The 24666-nt window shown below is 40.8% G+C and overlaps 2 protein-coding genes across 3 annotated transcripts in view; both read right to left on the bottom strand.

Moving 5' to 3' along the window:
• Positions 1-4452, bottom strand: part of cskl (c-src tyrosine kinase-like) — a 30062-nt gene extending 25610 nt beyond the window's left edge. The window contains exon 1 of the mRNA XM_028402515.1: positions 4231-4452. The gene's annotated coding sequence lies outside the window, so the exon portion shown is untranslated. The remainder of the gene's footprint in view (positions 1-4230) is intronic.
• Positions 4453-8914: 4462 nt separating this feature from the next.
• Positions 8915-24584, bottom strand: LOC114433590 (enhancer of mRNA-decapping protein 3-like). 2 transcript variants are annotated; one of them, XM_028402231.1, is made up of 7 exons: positions 24109-24245; positions 23553-23732; positions 22435-22628; positions 17663-18022; positions 12624-12777; positions 11097-11314; positions 8915-9907 (listed from the first exon to the last, which is right to left on the bottom strand). In XM_028402231.1, the coding sequence occupies exons 2-7, from the start codon at positions 23714-23716 to the stop codon at positions 9573-9575; spliced, it is 1425 nt and encodes a 474-aa protein (XP_028258032.1). In that variant the 5' UTR covers positions 23717-23732; positions 24109-24245; the 3' UTR covers positions 8915-9572. The 2 variants fall into 2 exon arrangements, with proteins under 2 accessions (XP_028258032.1, XP_028258031.1); XM_028402230.1 differs by lacking the exon at positions 24109-24245 and adding an exon at positions 24470-24584 and having other exon boundaries at positions 8916-9907.
• Between the last annotated feature and the right edge of the window lie 82 nt (positions 24585-24666).

Genomic DNA, 24666 nt, shown 5'->3' on the forward strand with positions numbered 1-24666 from the left:
TGCATACTGGTCTATTAAAAGTTCTCCGGTTTTAAACTTGGTCACATGTCGCAGTCTGTGCAGACGGCCAGACAGGACTGTATCGGTTTAATAACAAACTTTTTAGCAAACAGCCAAGCATGATGCTGAAGTTAGTTACTCATTAGCAAAACCCTTTTCTGCACACAGACCTGTTGCCTGAAAACAAATTGTCTCATGTGAATCATGTCACACATGTGCAATGACACATTTGCCAATCAATTCTGTGTGCAATGTGCAAACAGTATATGCATCATGTGTTTATCTCTAAACTTATCACGGCACTAACATTGCACTACATGTGCTGTACAGCTGCTATTTATTCTCAGACACTGCCTTTTAACAGGTGCATGTTACAAAAATAATGAACATAGTATCCTGACATGGGTTCTTAGAAAACTCAAATATGTCAAAAGGACCTGTAAAATTATAGAGAAGCAGTTGCATTGGTTAGTAAAGGGATAGTATAGTAGGGATTTTTGTTTTTGCCATTTTTGCAATCACATTGGGGCAAACTGGTTAAGTGGATAATGAAACATGCAGGTTAGTACTGGCAGATGTTATCATCAGACCCCTTTTATGATACTATTATCTGTAAATTGAACCAAGGATGCTGCCAGACAAAAAGAAAGATTTCAAATATAAAAAAGACATATTTTGTTATGGAGGGCAACAGAGAATTGCAGCATGTCTTAAAAATGAAAATGTTATTTTTCACTGAGGCAGTGTGTAATCTTTGCTACCACAGGTCCAGTAGCAATACTTGAACAGAATATCAGGATGTGAAGCTGTGTGAAATGGCATGCTTTAGAAATGCTTAAATCTGGATTATCAGTATTCCTTTGTCTAGCGGTTGCTGGTAGGAAATCTCTGGAGCCTGTGGGTGTAGTGAAAGACTAAGGCATGTGTCAGCCCTGCAGCTCTCCTCATTGCCTACATTGTGCAGCTAGTCAGCAGGCGTGGCGGTAAAAGCCTCCCAGTCGTCAAGGAGCTGTCCAGCCGCTGCCCAGATGGAGAGGCCTCATTGAGATTGCACACAAGATGGCAGCCACAATGCCACTACTCTGCTGGGCAATATGATCACTAGGGGGCATGTTTTTTTTTTCTTTCAGGGGGGGAAGGGGGTCACCTCTATCACAGCTCAGCAGGTGCAGAATGGAGAAAATGATTTAGAAGTGATATTATAGTGGAAAAACACACATTTTACAGAAATGCTGAAATGACTACTTCATTTATAAATCTGTTAACAAGCAAAATAATCTTGAAGTATTCTGACGAGGAGTTTTGTTGCTGGTTATGCCTTCTCAACGTCATATTTTCAGTTCTTTTTCGCCAGATACTGCAGGGCAGGGTTTGAACTGTTCAGTTGTTCAACAGCACATGCAATCTGAACTCTGAAGACATATTTTGCTTGTGGAGTCCATTTTTTTTTACCACATGACTCATTGAGCACCTTGTAAATAAAAAAGTTGTTTTTCTATTGGTTTCACAGCACCAGCTAAATGTGCACCTATTTTCTCTGAGTTTAAAAGAGGAAACAGTGCAGGTGCAGAACAGATCTGCTACCGGTTTCACTTTCTATCACTCTTCCTATACAAATGGACCATGCACACCACTTTGCATCTCACAGGGTCCAAAATAAAAATGCAATTTTTACAATGTGCACACACCTTATCTCCACAGCCAAGCTGCATCACTCTGTGACTTTGTGTAAGCCTTCTGCATTTCCTTTTTCTCCTACCAACATACTACATCAGGCCGCTAAAAAGATCACATCAATCACATTATAAAACATGCCCAACCCAACTATGCAAAGTGATGTCATACAGCCTACAGTGCAAAGTATGTCTTCCACTATCTGTGATGTCTTGTTGCTCATGAGTGCCAGTATACTGTTAAGCTCTGCACCAAAGTCACCACAATAAATCCCTCTTCTGTTATTGCGTTTGCTGATTAGAAAGACAGTGGGCATTGGAGGGAAGAATCTGGAGGGGAAAACCGAGCTAAACGTAGTCATTGTGTTGAGGTCAGCAGGGCCTTGGACAGGCTTCAAATGTCCAATGAGACGGTCAGTGTACAGACAGAAGAGCCATTACTTCCCTGCTGAGCACATAAGCCTGGCTCAAACATAAGACAGAAACACAGATCAGCTCCTTGCAGCTTTAACAACTGACTAGACAACATACCCCACCGCATAACTCATCACAAAATAGAGCCGACATGTAGCTAGGCATGCAGACTTGTCCTGTCACCTCTGGTCCTCGTCAAGCTGCACCTTGATTAGACTACTCCGATCTAGCCATCAGTCAGTTGACAAAGCCACTGACAAAAAAGACAGGGAAAGAAAGAACTTGTGTGGTCAAAGATTTCACCTATGAGACTTCTCTATCCAAGTCTAATAGAGTGTGTGTAGAGTGCAGAAGTAAGACATCCTGATCTCCAAAAATTAAAGAAATGTACACATTTGTTAGCATTTGTTAGGGACTTAATGTAAGTTTCTAGCCACTCACACAATCATTTTACCTGTGTCTATTTCCAGATTGGAAGTAGACAATGTTTCCAACTGGCGGACACAATCTGTTATTAAAATAGGCAACAAGATCTGGACAGATGATATTTCAGATTTTGAAATACCACAACACACTAACATGTCAGATAACAAGCCTAGGCACTGAGATAATGTGCTAATCATAAGATTTGTTCCCTGAAAACAAGCCAGGAGTAAGATCAGGACTGATTAGACATGATACAAAAAGACCAGTCTGTCTTCATCTAAACTACATGGGAACACTATGCAAAGCAACAATACACTGCAGACCCTACGCCGCTGTTGTCAGTCATGCCATGGCTTGCAAAGGTATGTACATTTCACACAGTTACCTTGATACATGGAGCAACAAACAAAATGCAAATGAAAGAGTTACCAGCAAACTACAAAATAATGCAGCTTTTAGTAATACAACTGTGATTACTTAGTCTGGATATTTTTGTGTTTGCAAGCATCCATCTTATTTAAGTGTCCCTGCATAAGACACTGAAGATGAACCAGTGGCAGTATGGTGTTTTTTGTTTTGTTTTTGCCTAGGCTGACCTCTGACCTTCCCGTGGAATCATGAAGAGAAAAACTTACATTACCCCATGAGATAAACAACACATCCACAACCACAACATCAAGTGTTATCAGCTGTCATTATCAGCAGGGCATCTGCTATAATACAGCAGTTCCGTTAAAGTTGCATGCAGTCAGCTGAAACGAACACAAAGGTTTACTTTATATTAAAACACGATCAGTGCAGAGATTGTTGTTGTCTTTCGACAAGGGATACAGTCTCAGATCGATCCATGTGTGTAGTGTAGCGAGGAGGAGGCTAAAATACTGCGCCTGTTATCGGACAGAACCATTCTTTGGTGTTTGCCGTTCCCATTTGCCAACATAATACAAAACAATACTAACAGGGCAGACCACATCATTTGCACAAGTTTAATAATGCACATGGTCATTATTTCCACGACACCCTAGCTGAACCTGTACGGACACATCACATCATTTTACATAAACACAAAACAGCGCATCAATGGCAAAACGACGCAGGGTTTCTCGTTGCACTGCCTCCTGGGCTCTTGTTTGGTCAGTCAATAGAAAACTGGACCACATTGCGTGAGCAGAAAGGAGATTGAAATGAAAAGGTCAAGACACGACCAACGTGTCCGACTATGGAATCAGAAGAGATACAAGAGGTGCCTAGGAGGTTTTGGACACAGACGCACAATTGATTATAACACGAACAAAATGGGTAACACAACCCAGTTTCTAGCTCAGGACAACTGGTTTGATAAATAAGTATTGTGTCTTAGTGTCAAACACTACAACTCTATTGTGGCTTAAGCTGTGGGGATAACATTTGGTGTTACCTAGCATAGCGCTAAACCGTGTCCGATAATGGATCTAGTTGCATTACAGGGCACGTTACCTAGCAGCTAACGCTAACGCTGCTGATTCAGGTCTAACGTTAGCTCTGAAGAGCAACAACCGCTTCTAACAATGAGACTGAATGCACTCAGTAGATGTAAACACAGATTCAAAGTCCGGGAGAGACACCCAGTAATACCACTCCTCTCTGCACTGTATCTGAGCCTCCCCGTGCTAAAACGCTGCAGCGGCAGCAGCAACAAACCAGAGACAAAACAGTCACAGCGCTGCGGCCAACTCACCCAAAAGATACCGCTGTGGTTTCGACCAGATGTTGCTGCAAATTAGCGATGAAGGCCCATTAGGATGACTCCTGCTGTTCGGGGGCATCCAAGTTTTGTGGTGTTAATCAGTCAATCCCAGACGCGGCTTTGCTTTGACGGCTCTGTACTCTGTCCGCATATGTGTGTATGTTTGCGTGCGCGCGCTGAGTGGAGGAGCTACGCGAGGCCTGCTGCTGGAAGGAAATGGTCTCCGCTTCGTAAACACAGTGCGCATGCGCAAGGGAACAGCACGGCCACAGGCCTGAACGGTGTGTGAGCACAGCCGCGTGGCCAACAGGTGGGACTGTCAACTGATGGCGGACTTGTTAGAGCGTGAGTGTAACAATGACAATATATACGCACAATACAAGTTATGTGGTCCACATGAAACAAACTAGAAAATACGTTTTTGGTTATGTTAACTGTGCTTTAATTATAATTTGACGTGTCCACCTAAAATGTTTCCACCCCAAATATCACTTTCTCACCAATGACCACAACTGAGCTCATTATCAGGGTTGTAGCAGCGCCCTCTAGTCATCTAAACTATTTTAAGAGTTGATATGTTTATTGTAACAGAACTAACATAGGTGTGAGTGTACTGATAATGTCTTTGTTCCAAATCCAGACCTCTATGGGATTATAATTTTGATTTAGAATAGAATAGAATAGAATAGAATAGAATAGAATAGAATAGAATAGAATGCCTTTTATTGTTACTATACACAAGTACAATGAGATTAAAGCCATCAACCAGTTTCAGTGCAAAAAAGCAATGTATAAAAGGAGATGTTTAAAAAATAGATATTAAAAAGATTTTAAGAAAATATTTACAATATAAACATAGAAGTCAGTGCACAGTCCTGAGGATATAAATATGGTCTATATACAGTATTCAAGTATGGAAAAAAATATTGCACATGTTATATAGAATAGAATAGAACAGAACAGAACAGAATAGAATAGAATAGAATAGAATAGAATAGAATAGAATAGAATAGAATATACTTTATAATCCCTTTGGGAAGGTCCCTCAGGGAAATTCGGGTACCAGCAGCAATACAACATCGACAGTCAGAGGAGAGTTGAATAGAATAAAATAGAACATAGAGCAGTAAAATAAAAGACATTGCACACCAGCATAGATGGTAATAGAATATGTACAGTAAAAATAAAAGATGAATTATATACAAACATTGCACAACCAGCATAGTTATTGATACACAGGGATATTGCAATAAATTATTGCATGTGTTGTATCAGGTGGGCTGTACTCCTCCCTCCTTCTCCCCCTCCTGCCAAAAGCAGAGTTGTAGAGTTTGATGGATCGGGGGACAAAGGAGTCTCTGAGTCTGAGCCTGTGACTGTTCAGGCTCCTCTGAGCGCTGATGACAGTGTGCAGAGGATCACTGGCATCGTCCACAATGGCCAGAAGTTTTCTTAGTGTTCTCCTCTCTGCCACTGTCACCAGGGAGTCCAGCTTCATGCTGACCACAGAGCCGGCCCGCCTGATAAGTTTGTCCAGCCTGTTAGTAGACCTTTCGTTCATATATATATGTATGTATGTTGTAAATTTAAATATATTGCACATGTTGTATATTGTCCATCTGGGTATGTAGTATTGTACATTTAATACAGTGTATGTGGCATTTCATCGTGGTTACAGCTTTTGGAAAGAAGCTGTTTTTGAATCTGTTTGTTTTGGTCTTGATGCACCTGTAGCGCCTCCCAGAGGGTAACAGGGCAAACAGATCAGAGCCAGGGTGGGAACTGTCCTTGATAATGTTTCTGGCTCTGCTGAGGCAGCGGGAGGTGTAAATGTCCATCAGGGTGGGGAGAGGGCAGCCGATGATCTTCTGTGCTGTCTTTACAACTCTCCCTATAACCTCTGTCAGTGCAGCTGCCGAACCAATGATCAATTTACATTGATCATTTTATGTCACAAGTGTATACCACAATGTAATGAATGCAGATTTTCAACTGGAATTGAAATGAAGATCTCAATTTCATTCATTGAGATCTAGAATGTGTTATTTTAGTGTTCCATTTTTTTAAGCACTGTATACATTGCTCAGCATAAATGAATACATCCCCTTTAAAAAGTATGAATTTAATCAGTAGCTCAATAAATAAAAGAACAATTTCCAAACTTTTCACTAGGCTGAGTTTTATTGAACTCCCCACAACAAAAACTACTACATGTAGTATTTTGTATGAGCACCATGATTTTTAAGCACAGCACCAAGTTGGCGACATATTGCAACATCTATCTTTTTCCTTTCTTCACGAATAGCCTCTTTTAGAGCCTGGATGATGGATGGAGAGTCATGCTCATCTAGTGGCTTCAGAATTCCCCACAGGTGTTCGAATGGGTTCAGATCAGAAGACATACTTGGCCGTTCAATCACCTTCACCCTGTTCTTCTTCAGAAATGCAACAGTAGCTTTAGATGTGTGTTTTGGATCATTGCCGTGTTGGAAAAGTGCACGACGACCAAGTGCACGGAGTAATGGCAGCATCTTCTCCTTCAGTATAGAGCAGTACATTGTTGAGTTCATGATACCATCAATGAAATGCAGCTCCCCAACATGAGCAGCAGTCATGAAGCCCCACATAAGGACACCACCATTACATCTTGCACTACTTGCACACTAGTACCACCTCCATGTGGTACCTATTACATTATTACACTGTTACACTCGTTCACATAAGCGTCTATGTTTGCCATTAAAACCACCACTCATTTTATGTTCTGTACATTGTATGTCTGTTATGTCATGTCTGTTATGCCATGTCAATTTATAGCCTTACTTTTAGTTTACCTTGTTTACTTGACCTTATTTACCTTAATTTTATCTTCAATTTTCACTGAAACATGGTGGTGGCAGTACCTATAGGCACCATGCATTTTTCTTTGAAATCCTCACCTTTACGACGCCATACGGAGTTTTAAAACCATTAGTTCCAAAAACAGTGATCTTTGTCTCGTTTCAGAGTATAGAGTCGTACATGCATACTTACATATGTATATGTGTATATGTACGTATGTATGTATAAACATTACATATCACAAACAATGTTTGTGATATGTAATTTTATATATATGATGTTTTATACATACATACATATACACTGCTCAAACAAATAAAGAGAACACTTAAACAACACAATGTAACTCCCAGTCAGTCACACTTCTGTGGAATCAGCCTGTCCAGTTAGGATCAACACTGATTGTGAATCAGTTTCAGCTGCTGTTGTGCAAATGGAGCAGAGAACAGGTGGAAATGAGGCAGTGATCAAGACAAGCCCTATAAAGGAGAGGTCCTGCAGGTGCTGACCACAGACCATTTCTCTGCTCTTGTCCTTTCTGCCGGATTTGACCACTTTTGCATTTTGTCAGTGTCTCACCCCTAGAGGTAGCATGAGGCGGTGCCTACAACCCACACAAGCTGCTCAGGTAGTGCAGCTCATCCAGGATGGAACATCAATGAGAGCTGTGGCAAGAAGGTTTGCCGTGTCTGTCAGCATAGTGTCCAGAGCATGGAGGAGACACCAGGAGACAGGCCAGTACACCAGGAGACATGGAGGGGGCCGTAGGAGGGCAACAACCCAGCAGCAGGAACCGCTACCTCCTCCTTTGTGCAAGGAGGAGCAGGAGGAGCACTGCCAGAGCCCTGTAACATGACCTCCAGCAGGACACTAATATGCATGTTTCTGCTGAAACCATCAGAAACAGACTCCATGAGGGTGGTATGAGGGCCCGACGTCCACAAGTGGGGCTTGTGCTTACAGCCCAACACTGTGCAGGGCGATTGGCATTTGACAGAGAACACCAAGATTGGCAGATTCACCATTGCTGCCCTGTGCTCTTCACGGATGAGAGCAGGTTCACACTGAGCACGTGACAGACGTGACAGAGTCTGGAGACGCACAGCCCTCCATGTGCTAGCCAGAGGTACCCTGACTGCCATTAGGTACCAGGATGAGATCCTCAGACCCATTGTGAGAGCATGCTGGTGCAGTGGGCCCTGGGTTCCTTCTGATGACAATGCTAGGCCTCATGTGGATGAAGTGTGTCAGCAGTTCCTACATGATGAAGGCATTGATGCTATGGACTGACCTGCCCGTTCCCCAGACCTGAATCCAATCCAGCACATCTGGGACATCATGTCTCGTTTCATCCACCAACGTCACGTTGCACCACAGACTGTGCAGGAGTGAACTTATGCTTTAATCCAGGTCTGGGAGGAGATCCCTCAGGACAACATCCACCGCCTCATCAGGAGCACGCCCAGGTGTTGTAGGGAGGTCATAAAGGCACATGGAGGCCCCACACACTACTGAGCCTCATTCTGACTTATCTTGAGGAATTTCCACTCAAGTTGTATCAGCCTGTAATGTGACTTTCCACTTTCATTTTGAGTATGGTTCCAAATCCAGACCTCCATGGGTTAATAATTTATTTAATTCATTTTTATTATGTCTCAACATATTCCACTATATAATGAATGAAGATTTTCAACTGGAATATTTCATTCAATGAAATATCTAGGGGGTGTTATTTCAGTGTTCCCTTTATTTTTTTTTGAGCAGTGTATATATATATATATATATATATATATATATATATGCATATAAAGGGGTATGTATGTATGTAAAACATATAAATATGCTATATATGCCAGAGGTGTCTGCTACCACTTTTATTTTTGAATGTCAACAACTCAAGATACCACACATTATAAAAATAGTGCAAACTAAGTTTCTTTTGTCCTGTTTCTCATCAATTATTCCTGAAAAGTCATCAAAAAATAAATACAAATATAATTTTGTTTACCTAAAACGTTACCTGACAAAAAGCACCTAAAGTAAAAAAAATACATTGAAAGACTGCTGAGATGGAGATAAAGGTGGGTGATGAATGACAGTTTTAGATTGGCAGGCAGTATTAGTCTGAGCCATGCTCCAGGTCACAGGGTGAAGACCAGACTCCACATGTGCAATCTAAAGGAGGAAGCAGGAACTCTGTCTCTGTTTCTCTGACATATCACAGGGTCAGAGGTCAAAGACAGACTCACAGTGGTCAGCATTTTGTAAACATATTCAAATCATCACAGAGCCCTTATCAAAACATGCCAAAGAACAGGAAACCTTTCCCTTTCAAAAACAAGAGGAGTTGCACGCAAAATGCAGCAACCGCTGAGAGGACAAACCTAAAGCTCACAGTGTTCAGTCTTTCTGATAAGATTTGTTTTTCCACATACATAAGGCTTTAGTCTAACTGTGGAAAAACAACCAGTTTCCCTCATGTACCAACTTTGTTATGCTGGGTGTAGAGGGATGACAAATTTACATCCAAAGGGCGAGTGGTAGCTGATTCCAAGCTCTTGGTAAACCAGCTTTGGGATGCCAATGTCACAAAGATAGACTCTGCTCTCCTTCCCCGCTAAAGGTAGTGGAAGTCCTAAAGACAGGGTCCACTTTGCCTCCACAGTCTGGTGATGCTTGCCGACTGGTGGATCAATACTCAGGACTGTAGCCCGGTTTTGGTTGGCCCACTCAGCGGCTGATTGGTACCAGGTCTGCTCTCGCAGCAGTGGGTTCTCATGGCTGTCCAGGCAATCGATGACCAGATCAACAGGGCTCACAGGTAGATCTGGGACACAATTAGAAAAAAGTATTACTTAAAATCATGACCGAAATTGTTTTGGTGATCCCATTACAAAACTGAACACAGGAGACAATAGAGTCAATATGTTCTCATTAAAACAGAGGCTGAAGGCTGTTCCATACTCCGCGAGACAAAGAGCGGAGAACGCGCTCCACGGGTGGTAAGAGATACAAAAAAAAGGTCTTTTCCGCACTGAGGTACCATACTCCACGAGACGCGTGTGTGCAGAACTCCTCATACGTCCCGCCCACTAAACTATAAGGAAAGACTTTACTGAGTTTTTTAACACACCACAAGGACTTGTGCCATGGCAAGAGGGCATTATACAGAGAGGGTGCCTGCAACAGCGTGAGATGTCCGGCGATGAGTTGTGAAAATGCGACATTAAAAGTAACAATAGCAAAGATTCAGTGTTTGTGCCTTTATGACCACATTTGCACATCTACTGTGTTCCAATGTGCCTGTGATACTTCAAACTGTCCGGTGATGAGCTGTGAAGATGCGACATTAAAAGTAACAATAGCAAAGATATACAGACATTGTTAACGAGCCTGTTATGCCCGGGTATGTAGGAGTATATAGAATGGTAATAACAGTCACCATCTGGTATGTGTGAATGGCTGTCTGGAGTTATTGGTGACAAATCACCCTGACTTGCCTTTCTTTCTTTCTTTTATTGCTCATCATGCAAAACCGGTATGGTCTTATCTAAATCTGTTGAATCAGCGCTGTTTATACACCTACCTATATACCTGGAGAGGCTCTTGCGCTTCTCCACTTTCATCACGCCCACAATAAATTCCGACAATTCCAATCACAGCATGGTTGCCGCACAGCCTTGAAAGACAAAGTTCGGCCCGGACCCTGTGCACAGGAGTGCGGATCAGCGGGCGGTCAGAGACAAAAAATGACGTCATTTTGTGGGCGTAACGTCTGCAGGGGGGAAAAATGTCTTTGTCTCGCGGAGTATGGATCCAGCTTGAGACTAGCATCGTCTGCTGAAAGAAGCACTGTGCAGAACAGCTCGTTTGGCCTTAAAAATTGTTCCTGGGTAGGCATTAAATGAAGAATCACAATTCATAAACATGCAACTCCACTAGAGGGCAACATTTGTCTGTGCTTGCCTGTCCCAGAATTCAATCCTTCATACAATTTCACCGCTGATGTGTATTACCTTTGATACTGGACACTTGCTTGCCACTTGTCCTGCTATAAAGGCTGACCTCATTCGTGACTGACTCTTGCATCTTCACAAAATTGGGCAGGAACACAATGACTTCAACCTCATGATTGGCCAGGTGTCTACCACAGCTGATGCCTTGGGCTCCCTGAATATGGGGCCCACACAGAAGGACAACAATGGGCCTCTGGTGGACGTTTTTTGGGGTTAGCCTGGCAGAAAACACGGCAGAAAGATACTTACAGTACTTGCATGATCATAGAAACTATAAAACATGCCATATCAAAAGCATACATGCTAAGGATTGACTTTGACATAGGTCCTCTTAGTCCTATACCAAAACTTGTGCAGGGAGTCTGCTCTACAAAAGGAGTGATTGATAGGTTTGTAGCCATAAGCTGGGCCTTAAGTTATTAAAAAGGTGATTTTTGAGCTCCTTCTTGATAACTTAAGGCCTACCTTATGCATTAACAGTGAATAAAGGGGTAATATGAATATTATATATACATTCACAACTTCTGTGCTATTTTTTTCTAAATAGGTATATATTTTATTACTAAAATTATAATATTTTATTACAAAAAAGCACAGAAGTTGTGAATGTATATATAATATTTATATTACCCCTTCATTCACTGTTAATGCTTAAAACAACAAAAACAACTGTGTTCATTGCTAAACCGCATCAGCAGAAATATTAGCCTTTAAATCACTTTAGAAAACATTAACAAACATTAACCATGGGTGCTTCATGTAAACACATGCGGCTACATGACAGAGGAAGAGGACATCGTGTTTCAATAGTGAAAAACAGTCAATACGTAACACTGCCTGAGCCTATTTACTCAGTATTTAGACAAGTTAGAGCTAGTTAGTGTGTAATATTCCATTCATTTGATTGAGCAGTTTTGCTGCTGTTTTACAAAGGCAACTTTCATAATGATTTCTGTGTAGAATCTTGTGTACTGAATGGCATGAGAAGTGCCTGTTAGCTGTCAGGGAAGTAGTTGTACACCACAGCGCCTGTGATTCTGGCACTACAATACAAAATTAAACTTGATCTAAGTTCAGTAAATCTGAGACCTGCAAGTATTGCAGTGCTGATAAACTGATGAAAGGATCCTAGACAAACAAAAACCTGCCGGTTATATGAGCCATGGTGCTGCAGTTCTTTAATCCTAAATAAGACTTGACACTGCTCATAGAGATGTAAACAACACCAAACACGGGTGCTTCGGTCTATTATGTGTCATCACTTAATGCAGCCCTTTTTATAGAAAATAAACCTTAAGGGGGGGGGGGGGGGGGGGGGGGGGGGGGGGGTCAAGGTTAACACCATCAAACTCATGTGGTACACACAGTAGGAAAATGACATGAAAACAAACCAGTTGGTCACACCAGATCTTCAGACTATAACTATTCAGACATCTTGCACTTTGTTCCTAACATTATACAAATGACTGACTGACTGAATTTTTTTTTATACTTCACTACATTAAAACCACGACAGGTTCTTCTCACCTGTTTGGTCCACCCAGCAGTGTGAGAGCCATCTGACTGGAACAAACACCTATCGCCTCCAGCCTGCGCTCAAGGGAGAGGCCCCAGCGCTCTGCGGCTGCTAGCAGACGTTTATGAAGCTCATAGGGCACACTGGGAACCACCAGGCCTGAATCTGCAGAGGGAAAGGATGAATAACATTTGGTGGCAAACAATCCGTTCTTAATGCAATATTTTAGATCTGCATAAAGGTTTAATGATTCATATACATATTTTTATTGTTGTTGTTATGTTCCTCGTTCATTAGAGTGGCTAAGCATGTTTACTTATTTATTTATTTATTTATTTGTATTTTATTTCATTCTACTCTATTTATTTTTGACATTATTTTATCTTATTTTTTATTATCTTTCTTTTGTAATTATACTTAAGTTTTGTACACCGAGGGCCTGAGATTCTGTGTTTGTCCTCTTACATATGGCAGAATTGAAAATAAAGTTGACTTTGACATACTCAAACAGATTTTATATTTATAAATTAGACAAGAGTTCACTTAAAAAAACAAAAAAATTGGACCTCTATGATTACACTAAACATTGGTTTCACAGACAAATATGCTAAGGTTCTCAGAGGGTGGTGTGCAAGCATCACAGAACCTCATCTGAGTAAAGCTATTCCTCGGGGGAAAGCCCTTTCTCCTCCTTCTGACCTGATCTTGTTCCCATCACGAAAGATTCTCTATTTCCTTTCCCGTTTGTCACTGCTGTCTGAGGCAACAAAAGGAAGATTGGCAGCCTTTACAAAACATGACAAACACAGGGCGGTCAGAGCAAGACGCCTATTCCCCATGGGCCCTGAGCTCACACGCACCATCACATGGTCTCTACCTCTATCCCCAGCCTTTAGCTGTGGGATAAGGATGCACTGTGTTGGACCCCCCACACTGGCTGCTGCCTCAGTCAAAACACACAGCAGAATAGCGTGACAAAAAAGGGGACAAACATCGTACACATATGAACACCTGTACCTGTATCCCAACAATGTGTGATGAAAGATTGAGGGGACTGAAAACTGGGTTGGCATGCTGGTGACTGGGCCAAGAAACTTATTCTCAAAAACTGCCACATTCTAAGTTAACGATGAAATTTGCAGACTAAAATGTATGTGTGTATTGTTTTAGAGTTACATATTATGAAAACCTTTGTTCTGCACATTGCACAACAGGACTTCAGTAAGTCAGTAACACACAGACAGTGGCAGAAAAGCATACTCAAGACGAATTCTCACCAGCAGGACAGTTGCACTGTTTTCAAAGAACTTGATCCTTCTGAGAACACAAAATGCAATACATACAAAATAAAGTGTGTAATATTCCATTCATTTGACGGAACATTTCAAGCTTCTGCAAAGTAAAACAAGTGCTCTATCTTCTCAGGAGATTTATCAGTCAAACCTCTGGAAATGACTGCGCTAGGAACAACTTCACTATTTTTCTCCCTCGTTACCACAATAACACAAGGGACTACTCTAAAGAACTAATCAGAGGTTTCATTTTTATGTGGTGAATGTTCTTAGCAGGTCAGGTATTTAGTAGCAGTTCTATGATAGATATTTATACAACATGTTTTATAAGGTAAATTCTCTTACAAACCTCAGCTTTTTTTTGTTTTTGGGGAAAATGTCTTTTTTTGTGCCTTTGTGTCACATTCCTCAACTTTAATTGCCATATTACATAACTATTCAGCCTTTTATCACTGCACAAACTGAGGTGTGAGGCAACCTTTAGAGAGCCAGTGCTAATCTTTTGCTGTCTATTGCCTGTGGCACATTAGAAGGGTAATGAAAGTCAAGCTGGGGGACCTGCACGGCTCAGGATCCCTTTGATAAATAAAGCTGCTGGGAGGGAGTTAAGTCCTTAATAGCCTCCTACAGATCTCTGGATTGGTAGCTGAGAACTTGGTGGCCTCATTGGCGTGCACAAATTCACACTGACACACATTCACCTGCCAGCACAAACCTCATCCAACAACACTCCTACAACAAGATGATGGACGAACACATACACCCAAGGCATGCAACATGGTCACACATAAACACACCCACATACACAAGATAATTAGATATGAACACAGACTCATGCCGTGAGTTCTTGCTTATCTTTTGGTGAGCCCAGCTCCCCTCCCACTATTCTTTTATTGATACTGCTAATATGTTTTTGTGGGCAACACAAATCTAGAACACACCAGTCCTCATGTTGCGATAAGCACAGGAAAGTCAAAGACTTCTTGTCATGCAAAGTGCTGCTTTGAGTGCCAAGTTCAGAGGAAGTGGGAGTTGCACTAGTATGCACTAATTGCATTTCAACCACCCCAGCAGGTACTGTTTAATAACACGTTAATAACTAAGATACTTGCTGAAGTTGATGCTACCAAAACTGCTTTCCACCTCCTCTTTCCTGGCACTCTCACACACATGCAGAGATTGATGTACACACCCACTTTTGATGTGGTGTGAAAACAAACTTAAGAGTCAACTAGCTAAACCGGGTAGCTATAAGAATGCAGCAGCTCTAAAATAAACTGAGCTGGAAGCAATCCTTCAAGCATGACAAGGAAACCGACAGGACTGAAAGCAATACACGCTGGCTGGATATGGGCCATGTGTGACTCAAGCTTGTACAGGGATAGTAGGGAGGGTCAGACGAGGCTGTTCCAATCCACTCTGCTCCTCCAAATCAGCTGCAGGTGTAGTAAGATTGGATAACAATACATGAGGACATAAAATATGAGTTTCACCTGCCACAGGTCTGACTACTTGTTCCTACATGTATAATTGTTACAAATATTTTAGTAATTCTACCATTTCTTTATTTATTTTTCATTCTTTTATTTGGTTGAAGAGCTTTGTTGCAAATGATGCCTTTATCAGGTACAAATGAACCTTGCACCACCTCATGTGTTCCCTGCTCTCCATGTGTGGAGGTGCCCCTGTCCCGGCTATCTCTTTACCTTAAAGCTAACTTTTTTCAGGTACGTTTTTAATCTACATAGTGGGTCCCATCTGTCATTAGATTAGGATTGGTGATACATGTGGCAGTAAATATGCATTTGCATCCTGCTTTTTCCAAAATAATTCAGATACCTGAAAAAAGAAAAGTAGGCAAACAAGCTGGCATTAAACTTAGTTGTTATATGTGTTGTGGTCTGGCTTGTTTGTGCTGGTTTCACTTGATGAAAGTAAGATAACAGCAGAACTACACACACAGACTGCAACCTTTACAATAAACAATGGCCTATAGAAACAAGCCCGTCAAATCCCTGCGTTGGTGCCAGTTATGTCAACCTAACCTAGAGCTGGGTACTTTGTTTAGCTTTCTGTATTCTCCTATTGTTGACTTATCTGTTTACTGGCAAAGATTCCAGGTCAAGAGCACTGTGCTTTGTTCCTGCTTTAGAGGTGCTGTTTATGTAAGGCCGTACGGCGGCATACTAATTACAGAGTACAGAGGATAGCGATTATGATGACAGCCCTGGGAAGCTGATCTGCCTGTATTGTAAGAAAAAGAGGCTCTGCTTGGCAGTGGCTTGCTGAATGGCAGAGAGCTGCTTCTACTGAACACTGCTCAGGTAAACCAACAACCTTGTTACCTTTAAAGCTGAAAATGTCACCATCCACGATCACCCATTTTCTACTTTTTCTTAACAATCACAATGGTTTGATTTGTCCAGGGTTTCTTATTTCTTACTTATCTTAATACACATCAGCATCTCTAAGAGTAATACACACTTTTATCAATATACCCTCTTTCCATTTTTAATACTAGAGAGCTAAGGACAGGGTCATTGTTGCTGTGGACTGGGAGGTCAGAAGTTGCATCCATGATAAACAGTAACCACGCTGCCAACCTGTCTGCCCTGGGATGAATTCTGACTGACCAAAAGGAAAACTAAGCATCACATCTACTGTGAGGCATTCTTTACACTGCAAATTGTTTTTCTGTGTTCAACAGAAAAGGACAGTGCAGCACATTCTTTGCGATATTTGAAGCCTATCTGGTGTTCAGTATCAAGTGTAACAAAAGTTTAGCAGATCTCTCCTTTTGGCAGGAGCTATAACACGGCTTCCCAACTGTGTTTGTGAAACCAGTGTTTATTACATAACCTGATGGTACTCCTGGTCAAAGTTAAAACACAGTGGAAAAGCAGCACGCTGTCCAAAACAAACTCTGCTCACAAAGCTTACTGCCCACTGATACAATGTCCTTTGCAATGGCTTGTGTAAGTCATCTCATGTATAATTAGGGATATTATATAAAATCATCTTTGAAGGCTGCATGGAAAAGTGAAGCAGCTGGATGTGTACCATATATTTTACATACAATGTATGCAAAAACATTATATAACAGTGGTTGGATTTATGGCATTTGCTGACAAACCGAACATGTTATCTATTGAGGGAGTAACCTTTGGCTATGGAGACACTGGAAGAGATTTTTTGTTCATTTTTCTTCACTTTGTACAGAAAGGACAGAAAGAGCGATCCTCAAGATTTATACTGATTTGTGCTTGTGAGCTAGCAGGGAGGCAGGTATAAAATACCTGTCTAAAAATTGTAATTATAAGAATTATAGTAAGAGCTTGTGCATAAATTGGATGTTTATGGCAACAAATCATTGCTACAATGCAAAAATTGCACATATTTGTTTTTGCATGTACAATCTGTTAACATATTTGCACACTCTAAATGTACTACCTCGAACAATACATGAACAATGCACCTTAAACACTGGTAGGACTTTACCCTCTGTACATACAACAGCACAATTAGCTTATTTTCTTTTTTTTCTTTTTGCTTATTCTTATTTTTATTTATTCTTATGCCTAAAATACATCTACTGTCCTTTATCTTAGTTTAGTTGTGTACAAAGTCATGTGAAAGAAACTTTCATTGCTCAGTGTAACTGTAAAGTGCTGTGCATTTGACAATAAACTTCTTGAATCTTGAATCTAAATGATGTCCTTGTACCTGCACCTCTGAATGCGTGTGCATCTTCTACTTACCAGTGCAGTACTCTTTACCCCCATGCTGAGGCACGGTTATCTGTCTGTATATGACTGGCTTTCCCTCCAGAATGTTCTCATCGTGGCGATAGGACACGGGCTTGTTCTCAGCCTGTGTGCTGTGATGCTGCGGCCTGTGGCTACTGTTCCCTTTAATCTGAGAGAAAATGGCTGCCTTGTCAAACAGAGCCAAGTTTCCCTCAAAGTCAAAGTCAGTGTCCAGATCCTCGTCAGTCCCACCACCAAAGCACTCATCATCCTTTGACCTTGCTTGGACTGCAGCACCTCCATTTCTCACATTACTTCTCCTTTGTATCATGGCCTGCATCGTCCCTCTGTTGTTTGAGGAGGCAGAAGGTGCTGGAGAAGAGAAACACTTTTTAAATGTAGGCAAGAACACAAGAGCAGTTGAGTTTATACAGCTGGCTACAAATAAACCACACACAAATATTATGCTTCCTTTGCTTTATATGATGCACATTTATTATAGCAGCCAAGAGACATTCTAGACCTCCAAAGAGGTTTGCATCATTGAATCACTGCAACTATGGGATGATTAAAGACATGAGGTTCCTGGTAGGATATCATTTTAGCAAATTAAATTCACAAGAAAATATCCCAATTAAAATATGTTTATTGAATTGCAATCATCCGTAATATGGACTTCAGTGAGCTGGTTTCTTGTAGCCTGGTTTCCTTTACACTAAGCCTCATCAACTAAGTCTTCAAGACAGGAAGGGGGATGTTTTGCTCTAGGCTGCTTTCAGCTTTCAGCTCTATATTCCACTTGTCAGCACTTTTCACATCTAAATCATGTCTGAATGCAGCTGTGAGTTGTCATACTATAAAGTAAGGCATTGTGCTGTAAATGGTATTATCCATATGCAATAAGATCCTCCAGCAGTTTCAAATTCTGACTAGATGCGTGTAGCTCCTTTTATCTCATGTAACTCTGCAAACTTCTTTTTGTCCTCTCGTCGTTAACTATGATATCCCACCAAGAACAAAACACCACTGACACACAAAACGTACAATGGCGACTGAACAGTGCTCAATAAAGTTTACATACATGTAGGCACAAACAAAAAAAAACAAAATGAACCAAGAACAAAAAAAAAGAAAAACTGGAAAAACCTGGCCTTCAACCGTAACCATCCAGAGCTCTCACGCTAACCAGGAGACAGAGAGGCACAGTCGCACGCTACTGTCAGTGTGACAGCTAAGGTACTTTAGCCTCTCTCACGCAAGACACTGAGAGGCTCAGTTATAGTACACTGGTGTTGGTAAAGAGTCACCGACACACTGAGTTAATCTGACACCAGCCTCAATATGACAACAATGTCTTACAATGACATTTTTTTTTCATTTCTGCAGCTTTATTTTGCAGTGAAGTGGTTGTTAATATGCAGGCAAAATATTATGTTAATGCACCTAATTCCCGCTTAAACACACACAAGTCAACAATGTCTTTATTTCGAGGAAGTGTTTTGTCATGCTGTGAATCAAAACTCTGACTGAACTGGGCAGAGCTCCAAGTTAAACAGGCTAATGAATAACAAGTAGTCAGACAGCAAAGCTCACTGATTTGAGTTTAGACAACCTTGCCACCACAAATTAGTATAGCTGCAATGGCCAGGAATATTTCAAACTGAAATATAAGTTATAGTAAAACTGCATATTTAAATCCATAATTATTCAAATATAGAGCGATAGGTTGTAATAAAGGGGTTTAATTGGACATCTCTCTGTCATTAGTTTTTGCAACTATCCCATGCCTGTATTCCATTATAATATCAATGCAAAAACAAATACAACTCTTAAGTAACAACAGCATTTGCGTGTCAGCAGCATTCAATCAAAGAAACCACAGCAGCCACACAATCTAAGGTGAATGAAGAAAGAGACAGCATGCTGGTTACAGGAACTCTTCTGTACTCCTCTTCCTAAATGCTTGTTTAATGATTGTTGGGTCTAAAGTCATTTGACTGTGCACCTGGAGGCTTATGCATCTTTCCCAAAAGCAGATGTTTTTTAAGATTCCTGCTATACTCTCCCAGAAAGATCAATGTTAGATATTGAGAGGCCATTTCTGAAATCCACTATCTTGTATAAGCAACGGCCCACCCTGCTTTCACTTCTTTGTGGCTGGGGGCTTTCTGAGGGCATGGCATTGCGTGTGAAAGGACCAGCCCTGCCCAAGCCACTCAGCACATTGGCCCCATGCAATTTGGGCATTAGCTCCCTGGCCACCAGCCTGTGAGCTAGAAATTAAAATACAAACTCTAAAAGTAAACATTGCCTCCACAATTGATATCGCTTTGGCCTTCCGAGCACACTGGGACAACATGGCTTCCTGTCGGTGAGGGGGGTGTCGGTTTCCTGTGCTGGCCAGGAGCGAGAGAGGGAAAGGAGATGGGGGAGAGAGAGAGGACAGGAGGGCACCACGGCACGAAAGCCAGGCTTTATATAACCTTCTATTTAGGAGCAGACACGGGGAGGGAGGGGGTATGTTTATTGATCTTAGTCACACACATATTGTAAAGAGGAACTTTGGTACAAGCGTTTAGCACGCTATGGGAATCTTAGAGGGGAATAACAGCAAGACAGAAGTTCACATGTTACAGTGACACACAGTAACAGTGACTGTTTAAATCTTAATGAATCACTCTTCCAATAAAAATGAGACTAGATTCCTACTGCGCAAGTGTAATTTTCCACTCACAGAAGGCCTTTTTTTATAACCATGCTAAAGAATATTACAAAGTGTCCATTAGCCAATATTCTGACCTTTAACTCCTCCATTGTTTGGTTATCCTGAGTGTGAAAGTGGACTGACTTTAATAGATTCCGCCAAAAGCTAAAGAGCTGTCCAAACAGACTTCCTGCTGACTGTATGTTGACTAGAGGAAATGCCATTTTAAACCTTTATCTAATCAGGAAGGTTGAGTAACACAAACTGATTTTTACAGCTATGTGTACAACTTGGGACAGGAAGGCTGCAGATCAGTGTAGCAATAGTAACATATTTTGAAGTAGCAGAATTATGCTCATAATTTATCATAAATTGTTAAGGTTTTCTATTAAATCACTTTTGTGGAGTATAGGGATTTTACATGGGGGCACAAAACGCCAACATTTTCAAACGATGTAAAAACAGAAGATAGTACAGAATATTGATGCTACAACAACTGCCAAAGACAGAGAGATGTCACAAGCTGACTGTCATCGCTATTGACTGCAAGACAACAGTGCAAACCATGGCAGAAACTACATGGAGCAGAAAGTTGAATCAACTCCTCTACTGTGGAGTCTAAGCTGCAATATAAACAATAATAAGCTTCAGTGACAGAATGTTTTGGTAAGGGCCACTCTGTTGGACTGCATTCCACATGCTGTGTCTTTCATTTCATTAAGCCAGAGAAGCAGTGGCATAAAAGTAAACAATATTACACAAATCTGCAGCTTATGTTAGCCGCCTTAAAAAAGGAATTGTGTTAAATTCTTTTTTGACAAAATTGAACAATGACCAAAATGTATTCAACCCAGGACATCCATACAGTAATGCTTATTCGCTATTGCACAACATTTGCAGCTAAAAAATAAACCAATTCCCTAGAACACACACAAAAACTAAAAAAAAACCCTGCTTAAGAACTGTCCCATAGAACTACATCATCTATCTCTCCTAGAATACTAGAAAAGTTCTAGAGAAGTGTTGAACTATTTTTTGTTTTAAAGAATGAACTCAAGGACTCGAAAATATGTAACATTTTTCTAAAGTGTCTAGAAAGAGGGGAGTCTGGGCACCCCTGCCTAGACTGCTGCCCTCGTGACCCAGTCCTGGATAAGCAGTTTGAAGACAGATGGATGGATGAAGTATTGAGAAATGTCCCTAGAAATGCTCCAAGACTAGCCTGCTTGGAATAATGATTTGCGTAAGTGTTTTTGTTTTAATGAGACATTTATGAAAACACATTTATATACACTCTGTACAATGAAACATGTTTTTAACTTGGTACAATGGTTTGTGTCTATAGTATGTAATAATTTAGATAGTTTGTTTTAAGGTTAATGTATAATTAATGATATGGAGTCACAGAGTGACATGATGGGTCTATTCTTGTATTAGATGGTAGTTAGGTAGTATTTGGCTCTGCCAAATAGCGACAACCAGGGCGATTGCACAGATCTTGAAGCACTGCAGCGAACACTGACCAAAGTACATTATTGTGGATGGCAACTGTAAAGAAAGCCCTTTAATGAAACTGAATTAACATGATTTATTTTGGCAAAAGTCATTTGATCTGCTGTAAAACCTGATTTTCTTTTTAATATAAGCTGGAAAACTTTTATTATTATTTTGTACAATCAACAATTGTGATGTTGAGTGACGTTGCATCTTTTGACCTGTCTCCAGTGCCGACTTCCAAGGAATCAGAGTGATTGGGTAAGATGTGACACTGTTGTATGTCATATTTCCTGGAGTTATTTTTAAAAGCATCTATTTTCTGTTCTTTGGTGGGGTAAATCCCCATCATGTAGTATAGTACATCACTCACTGCAACAATAGTCCTCTGAGAGATGTGAGAACTAGAAACTGCAGCTTCATAGTGAACAAGCAAAATCTGTCTCCTATCTTTATGAAAACCTGTCTAAATGTCCAAATATTATGGAACAATTGTAAAAACTGTACAATATTGCACAAGCATGTTCTACTGTGAAAAAAATAATAATTTTGGAACAAAATAGGGTGTATCTACCTATCTACCTACCTCTGCGTAGGATGGTGATGGGAGTAGTGCGGGACTGAGAGCTGTTGCTTGATGCATGACTGTGAGTGTTTCTGTTACTCTGCCCATGACATCCTGCTGATACGACACTGGGTTCTGTTGCAGCCTCCTTTCTCGATTTGGCCTTGTTGATGGTGTTGATATCAAGGAACTTCAATTCCTTGATATCCATGGCACTTGAACAAAAAAAAAACATACAGTAAACTTGCAGGCTAATCTATTCTTAGGTTCCAATACACATTCAAATCTTCATCAGTAATAATTTTAAGCCTCTTGCCCATAGACAAAACATTGACCTGTGCATACTGTCAAATTCACTATGACAGACAAGGTACATACATCCTGATACATACGAGCAAACATTTTGATCACTTTGTATATGGTGCCAGAAGATTTTGTCTGCTTTGGTATAGTTCAGAATTCACTGTGAAATCAGTAACTACAAGCTGTCCACGTCCTGAGATGAGTTTTTCCCTGAAACGTCTGATCTATACATTCACTGGCAAACTGTAGTTATACTCTTTTGTTGACAGGCTTTACCCTGGAAGGCCTCCATGCAGGCCAGGTAAAATCCTTTTTTGATGTAGATGCAAATACTAACCAAGACTTAGCTGTAGGTAAAGGTTAGGAGGGGAGAACCTGAAGACCTTTCTGCATCAAATGGTATACTCTTGGCCTGTATGTGCTAGGTCAACCATCTGGAACAAAGTGGCACCAAGGCCCCAAACAGCAGGCATTCCACCTGTCACTCCCCTGGGGGTTGGTTCCAAATTCTAATTTTATGGATCTAGTGTGTTAAGTGTTGAGGTTTACTTTACTGTGTGTGACCTGTTTTGTTTTATTATGAAAATGGCCACAAACTGTCATGACATTAACAGACTATAAAATTTGATCAAATGTTTGCTTGTTCAAAAAAACAATAAAAAAATACCCTGTGGTTTCTTTCAACCACATTTGCCAAGTGGCTGAAAGAGGGGGAATATATATTTAAATATTTCAGGGGTCTAAATGTTGCCTATGCAGAAGTATTTAAAACAAGTTGGAAAAGTATGTTTTGGAAGAGAGGAGGTAGAAGGTTGCTTTTTTTGGACTGTTTTTACCTGAATGTGACCTCAGGAACTGGACACCTGGTTCCATTGTGGTAAGGCTGTCTCAGTGAGATGGTTTGGCTGGCATGATCAACAGATGACACTTCTCCCTGATAAACTCCCAATGCCACCCCACAGTTAATAGATACAACACTACCCAGCCAGTCTGTGGCCATTCTGCTCAATGTGATCCTGTGATTCAAAAACACAAACAACAGCCATTATCGCAGGGACTATATTTACAAAAATAATCTTAGTCAACATTTTACCACAACACAAATCAATAAGCAAATTTAAATCAACAGATTAATAATTTAGTTGTATCGTGACATTGATGTTATTAACCTCTTTTCTTGATGTTCAGTCAGATTTTAGGGTAGATGCTACTTTGTGTTAACTATGGCTTCATAAATATCTGCCATCCCTGCTATGAAGCTATAAACCAAACACTGCTCCACTAATGTAGCAATGTGGCGTACGTTCTCGTGTGCTTACCACCAGTAACAAGAAAAAATGGCATTAACTTTACTAATAGCTTCAGTGTTTTAAGTGGTGCGCGGCGAATTACCTGAATAATGACGATGCAGTCGTGTTTACTCCATTATGTGCATAGGTTTGTGCTGTATTAGCTAGCTACGGTGTCAATGGGTTTTGTGGTGTTGCCTGAACCTTGTCTAACAAAGTGTAAATACCGAAAAGATGAACAGAACCCGGATTATAACATCCATGTGAGGGCAGTGTTTAAATAAATCTAAGGGCACCACATTTGAGCTACCGTACACTTCCAATGAGTGTTTGTTAGCTTGACAGCTAACACTAGCGTCGCTTCAGTCCAGTGTTTGTTTTTAATCTAAGTGGAAGGTTGGAAAACATGTCTGGTAATTTTAAATCCAATCTAACTATAATTAGTCGACAACTGTTATATTTACCTTGTCGATAAATCTGTAGCGAGACGTCAAAACAAGCCAGAGCCTCTGTTGTTTATTTGCACTCTTTTCCGGATTGAGGCGTAACGTCACTTCCTTTATCTCCCACGTGGGTTTGTTGTGATGTGTTTTTTTTCCCTCCTCTCCTGGTGTTTAAATCAGATCATCATTAGAGCTCGCTATTGTTACATGTTATGAAC

The sequence above is a fragment of the Parambassis ranga genome, chromosome 3 (genome assembly GCF_900634625.1).
Source record: "Parambassis ranga chromosome 3, fParRan2.1, whole genome shotgun sequence".
In the NCBI taxonomy this organism is placed as follows: Eukaryota; Metazoa; Chordata; class Actinopteri; family Ambassidae; genus Parambassis; species Parambassis ranga.